General features: G+C 53.7%; 1 protein-coding gene across 1 annotated transcript in view; it reads left to right on the top strand.

The window, feature by feature from the left end:
• The first annotated feature begins 938 nt into the window (after positions 1-938).
• The window catches only part of CALB2 (calbindin 2), a 50,563-nt gene continuing 45,501 nt past the window's right edge, over positions 939-6,000 (top strand). The window contains exon 1 of the mRNA XM_044987815.1: positions 939-1,121. Coding sequence (XP_044843750.1) covers positions 1,031-1,121 — 91 coding nt within the window. The 5' untranslated portion in view covers positions 939-1,030. The remainder of the gene's footprint in view (positions 1,122-6,000) is intronic.

Genomic DNA, 6,000 nt, shown 5'->3' with positions numbered 1-6,000 from the left:
GTAAGGTTCTGGACTGACAGCCTCAGAGCCCCGCATCCCCTCCCCAGTGACCAGGCCCATCGGGGAAGAGGCAGCAGCCATCCCCCAGTGATCCCACCAGGAGCTGGACCCGCGCTCTAGAAGGGCTGCTTTGTAAGGAAGGCCTGTTGCAGATACGGGGTAGCACAGCCACAAACCCTGGGGAAGGACTGGCTGGAGGGCGGGGGTGGTAGGAGGGGGGCAGGATTCCAGATCACACCAGCCTCCGAGGGTTAGAGGGGACTTCAGTCTCCCTGGCCTTCCCAGGCCTTGGTTTCTCTGCTGCGACTGACAATACGGAGGCCAACGAGGACCAGTTTGGGGTGGTGGAGCTGGCTGGAGACCTCCCAGCCCAGTTCACAGTGACCACCGGTCAGCCTCCGGATAACTATGTCTCCTTACTACCCAGAGCAGCACTGAAACCTCTTACCCAGGTCCTGTCCCGGGGCTTGGGTGCCACAACCCAGAGGAGTCTTGAAAGTCTTTGAGCTCAGCCCAGTTTGCTCTGGACTCGGTTACAATGGGTCCAACTGGTCTGTCTCATCCCAGAGCGCTGCCGGCCAGTTCACTCTGGAGCACCCAGACCCACTGTCATAGGGAGGGTACCATGCTAGGGCTGGTGAGCTCTCAGCAGGCTGCGATATCGATCCGTGACAACAATCCCAGAGAGACAACTGGACCCTTTTAACTAGATCGCTTGGCTCCTGCTATGCAGAAACCCCCGGATGTTAGCGAAATCCTGGAAACTCAGCTCCTCCCTTCAGCTTCTCACCCCCTTATGCTCCACACCCCCCATCGCTGCCCATTTCTCTCTTGCATTCCCTGCCTTTTCCTGGCTGGAGCTTAGGTTCTCAGAGACTGTGCGCCCCCTCGTGGCTGCCAGGGCCCTGTGCAAGCTCCGGAGGGTTTATATAAAGGCGGAGCAGAGAGAGGCTGGAGATATTGGTGGCGAGATCACTGGAGCTGAAGAGGAGGCAGAGAGCAGCACTGAGGGTTGCCCTGGCAGCTGACCATGGCGGTGAAGCAGCAGACCCCTTACCTGCACCTGGCTGAGCTCACAGCATCCCAGTTCCTGGACATCTGGAAACATTACGATTCTGATGGTCAGTAAGAAACTCACCCCCAAAACTTCTTTTAAATCTCAGATACTTTTAAGAGGATTTTTAAAACAACCCTTAAATATTTGATAAAAATCCATCCCTGTGTGCTATTGCTAGAGTCAGAGCTGTTGCATTTGGGCTTTGGAAATGTATATTGTTCTAGTGGGACAGCTGTAAAAAAACTTTTCCTAACTGCACATTTTAAGGGGCTTTTTATTGTTATTAATTGGAGGAAACTTTTTCAATGGACACAGCTCCAGCTAGGAGACCTGGGCACTAGGTATTGCACCTAGTCGTCTCCCGGCCCGTCTGCTCTGTTTGGCATGACACTGCCACCAGCATCCTAAGCTGCACAGGACGAACTCCTATCACTGTAACTTGCTGGGTCTGGCTTTGCTTGTGCCAAGACTGTGCCCTTGTGGGAGCCACGCAGCTGCCTTTTAAAATATGGAGCTGGCTAGTATTTTGCTTTGTTGCCCCAATAGTTCTTGCTTGCTGGACTCCCCCGATCTTAACTCCAGTCCCTTGTGGTGCTGTTCTGTATTCCAGGTCAGGCAGCCCAGTAATCCTCCTTCCGCTGGTTCTGTTTGATGTTCAGCAGGGTCCAGATCTGATGAGGAATAAAAGTGACACTTAGATTGAAATTAAACCTGGGGTAACCCAGCATAATTTAGCTGAAGTCAGTGGTGTTGTACCTGTTTGCACCTGGGTTGAATTTGAGCCGAGTCTTAAATCTCTATGTGAAGAGTCCAGATCTTTGGTCAGTTCTGTAGCTTTTGTCCTCTGTGCGGTAGCAGGGGGGATGGAATGTGGATGGTTACTCTGGTAGCAAGCTACGCTGAGCGCATGGCTGAGCATGTCGGGGTATGCTAGAATGGGGTGAGCTGTCTGCAGGCATGACAGCCAGCACCATCTCCTAGGTGAAGGTTTAGGGGTGTCTGTTGTGTCCTTTCAGTCAGCTGTTGGCTTCAAAACCAGATGGCAAGTGAAGTTTTTGCAGTTTTGACCCATCTGAGCCCAGAGATACCAATGCAACCTGAAAATGAAAATTGGCTTTAAATCTGTCCTAATGTGAGCATGGCTTTGGTGGAGCAGAAAGAAACCCCCTGTGCATGTCCGATCCCCTTACTTCCTCTCCGTGTCCCTCTTGAAGCAGAGAGTGAGCTTGGCTGTGCAGAAGGGTCTCTATACAGCTGGTATTTCAAAGTGCCCAGCTTCTCTGTCACTGACAACTGCTATCAAGGGGTAGTTAGCCAGGTAAGCCAGCGCTGAATCATAGCCACTTGCAGACCCTTGTAATCTGTCCATTTACCTGGTCCTGAAACCTTGACATCCCACCCTACTGCACAAAAGGAATGTCCTTGGTGGGAATTCCATTATATAATTTATTTAATGGAATTCCCCATACAGAGCAGGAGGAATCTTAAGTTTCCAGGACTCCAGGACATTCATTCACAGAGGAGCGGGAGCACTGATGTACAGGCTGCCTGATTGTTTACAATAAATAAACAACTTCTTATTAGTTTCAAGCCTCCCCGCCTCACAGGCTAAAGGTGCTGAAGGGCTTTCCTGAGACATGGATCTGTAGCTTCCATCAGAAGGAAACAGCAGCCGTGAAGCTGGAGAAAGACTCGGATTCCCTCAGGAATAAGCTGGAACACTAGCAAAAGGCAGGGAGTTCCATGCACAGCATCAGTGTGATGGGTGTGCAGGTCACCAAGATGCAATGACCTGGTGCTCAGCTACTTAAACTCTCCTCAGAAATCTCCTTGTAGAGCTTTCATCTCTAGAAGTATTTGCTAATTGGAACAGACTGGTGGGGAGCCTTGTATTTGTGGAGGGGTTAAGACATCAGTCCTGATACATCTGGAACATCTAATAACACACACAGTCTGAGTAAACAGGGTGTTGATGTGTAAACTGCAATTTTTGAGTGAATCAGTACATATGGATAGGGCAGGAGAGCAGAGGACTTCCCAGGAGACCGGGGGGCACTTATTTGGCATGGCTGCCAATTATTATTGTCATGCTAGCTTAGCATTAGCCATGTCCTTGCCATTGCATCACACTTTGACAGCAATTAGAGCAGAAGGCGAGAAGCAGACGGTCGCCCGAAGCAAAGCTCCAAATTGAAACACCCCTGAATCTGGAGGGACTCCAGATGATCCCAGTTTAGCCCATCTCTAGCAGAAACTCGGCAGCTTGGTAAAGCTGGGGTGAGGAGGTGAAGCTGAGTCTAGGGGGGAAGAGGCACTAGGGAATGATCGTGGAGGGGTCTTTGCTTGTGAGTCCAGGGAGCCTCTAGGCACTTGGGGTCATAAACTGGGGAAGGGAAAATACAAGAAGGTTTAAAATCCTGTAGCAAGAACCAAGGTGAACAGCAAGCCCAGGAACAAGGGAGAGGAGTAGGTGGCAGCAGTGAAATAGGAATTAAGTAAGATCCAAGGATAGAACAAAGATTCCATGGGAGTGTCCCAGCCACCTTTATCTCCAGCTCTTTCCAGCTGTGGCTCAAGGTTTGTTCAGCCAAATCGTCATTTTTTGTTTTCAGCCTTGTCCTTGGGGCCCTTCTCTTCCCCCTCCCTTCTCCACCCTTCATCTCACCAACACCTGTGAAGGAAACCTCTCCTGATTATCATCTCTCCCTTCAGGGCATTGCAGAGACCAATTAAACAAAGCCACCTGCTCAAGAAACACTAGCCTCTCACTCCACAACCCAACAAGCCTCGTAAACAAACAGCAAAAGTGAGCTTGGGAAGCATTTACAGAAGGTAGTGGCTTGGGTTCATTTGCTTTCAAAAGCTGCCCACATTAGTTTCTATCTCAGTTTGAAAGCACTTGTGATTATTTTAAAATCAGACAGTCAGGAAAAATATGCTGGATGTTGAGTGCAAAGCAATTCAAAGAATCATTGCTGGTTGAGCTAAAATAACCACAGAGCTCTTTGCACTGGCAGTCCCTGCAGCTAGGGGAGAGCTTCCTGGGTTCTCCTTAACATCTAACAGTACCAACTCGATTCTCTTCCAAAACCGTGAGCTGAGTTCTGGCTGCAGAAACTTTATTATCAGCAGTGATGGAAGAGGCAGAGAGAACCCAGCTGGAGGTTTCCGTGCTGCCGGGTATGGGAAAAATCATGGCAAATTCTGTTCCTAGTTACATTGGTATAAATTTGGAGTAACGGCACTGAAACTAGTGGTTTGATTTGGAGTTACACCACTGCCACCAGGAACAGGATTTGCCCTCCTCTGCCTTCTTTTGATTTATAAACTGAACAGATCCGATCAGCATTCGCTGAGAGATTCAATGTGGAATGTCACAAAGTCATTTCTGGTCAATCACTTTTCCAACCAGCGCCCTGAATGCTGCAAGAGGCTGGGCTTTAACAACTCCAGTTCCCACTGCAGCAGCATCCCCTCACCCACTTTCCTCCTCAACATCGGAAGCAAGGAGTCAGGGCCGGCTTTAGGCCGATTCAACCAATTCCCCTGAATCGGGCCCCGCCCCTAAGAGGGCCCCGCGCCCAAGCCCCAGTACGGCGTACCGGCAAGAGCCAGGGAGCCGTACCGAGGTGGCCCGGCTTCCCCAGGGGGCAATTTAAAGGGCCTGGGGCTCCCAGCAGGGGCTGGAGCCCCAGGCCCTTTAAATTGCCACCAGAGCCCCACGCTGGAGCCCTGGGGTAGGGCTGCGGGGCCCTGGGGGCTATTTAAAAAGTCTGGGGCTCCCGTTGCTTCTACTGCCCTAGGCCCTTTAAATTGCCACCAGAGCCCCACTGCTTCCCCAGGGCTCCCTCAGCTATTTAAAGGGCCGGGGCGGTAGAAGCAGGGGAGCCCTGGGCCCTTTAAATAGCCGAGGGAGCCCTGGGGTAGCGGGGGGCTCCGGGGGCTATTTAAAGGGCCGGGGCTTCAGCTGCCTCTGCCACCCCAGTCCTTTAAATAGCCGCCGAAGCCGCACCGCTTCCCCAGGGCTCCCTCGGCTATTTAAAGGGCCGAGGTGGTGGAAGCAGGGGAGCCCCGGGCCCTTTAAATAGCCCCCGAGCCCCGGGCTGCTGCTGCTACCCTGGTGGGGGAGGGAGGAGGAGGGGGCACTCACCATACAGGGTGGGCTGTACCCCCTGTACCCGCACCCCCTGCCCACAGACAGCCCCTGTCTCCAGCCAGCCCCGCACCCCCTGCCCGCAGCCAGCCTCTCTCCAGCCAGCCCCTGACGCACCCCCTGCCCTGCCCGCACCAGCCCCGCACCCCCTGCCCACAGACAGACCCTGTCTACAGGCAGCCCCGCACCCCCTGCCTGCAGCCAGCCTGTCTCCAGCCAGCCCCTGACGCACCCCCTGCCCTGCCCGCACCAGCCCCACACCCCCTGCCCACAGACAGACCCTGTCTACAGGCAGCCCCGCACCCCCTGCTCTTCCCGCACCAGCCCCTGCTGCACCCCCTGCCCTGTCTCCAGCCAACCCCTCCCACACCCCTCTGCCTGAAGCCAGCCAGTCCCGCACTTCTCTGTCTCCAGCTCTGCCAACCCCTGCCGCACCCCCCTGCGGCCCTGCCTGAAGCCAGCCAGCCCACCCCACACACGCCTGTCTCCAGCCAGCCCTGCAACCCTTGCCCTGCCTGCAGCCAGACCCTTCCTCCAGTCAGCCCCTGCCCTGCCTCCAGCCAGCCCCATGTCCACTGGTGCCCTGCAGTTCCCAGGGCAGTAACCCTGCACACCTGCTTCAATGAGAGGGGCAGAGAACAGCTGGGACCTGTGCACACCCTAGGGTGACCAGACAGCAAGTGTGAAAAATCGGGACAGGGGTGAGGGGTAATAGGATCCTATATAAGAAAAAGACCCAAAAATCGGGACTGTCCCTATAAAATTGGGACATCTGGTCACCCTAGCACAC

Source organism: Mauremys mutica, chromosome 14 (genome assembly GCF_020497125.1).
Source record: "Mauremys mutica isolate MM-2020 ecotype Southern chromosome 14, ASM2049712v1, whole genome shotgun sequence".
Classification (NCBI taxonomy): domain Eukaryota; kingdom Metazoa; phylum Chordata; order Testudines; family Geoemydidae; genus Mauremys; species Mauremys mutica.
This window is presented reverse-complemented; position numbering and strand designations above follow the sequence as displayed.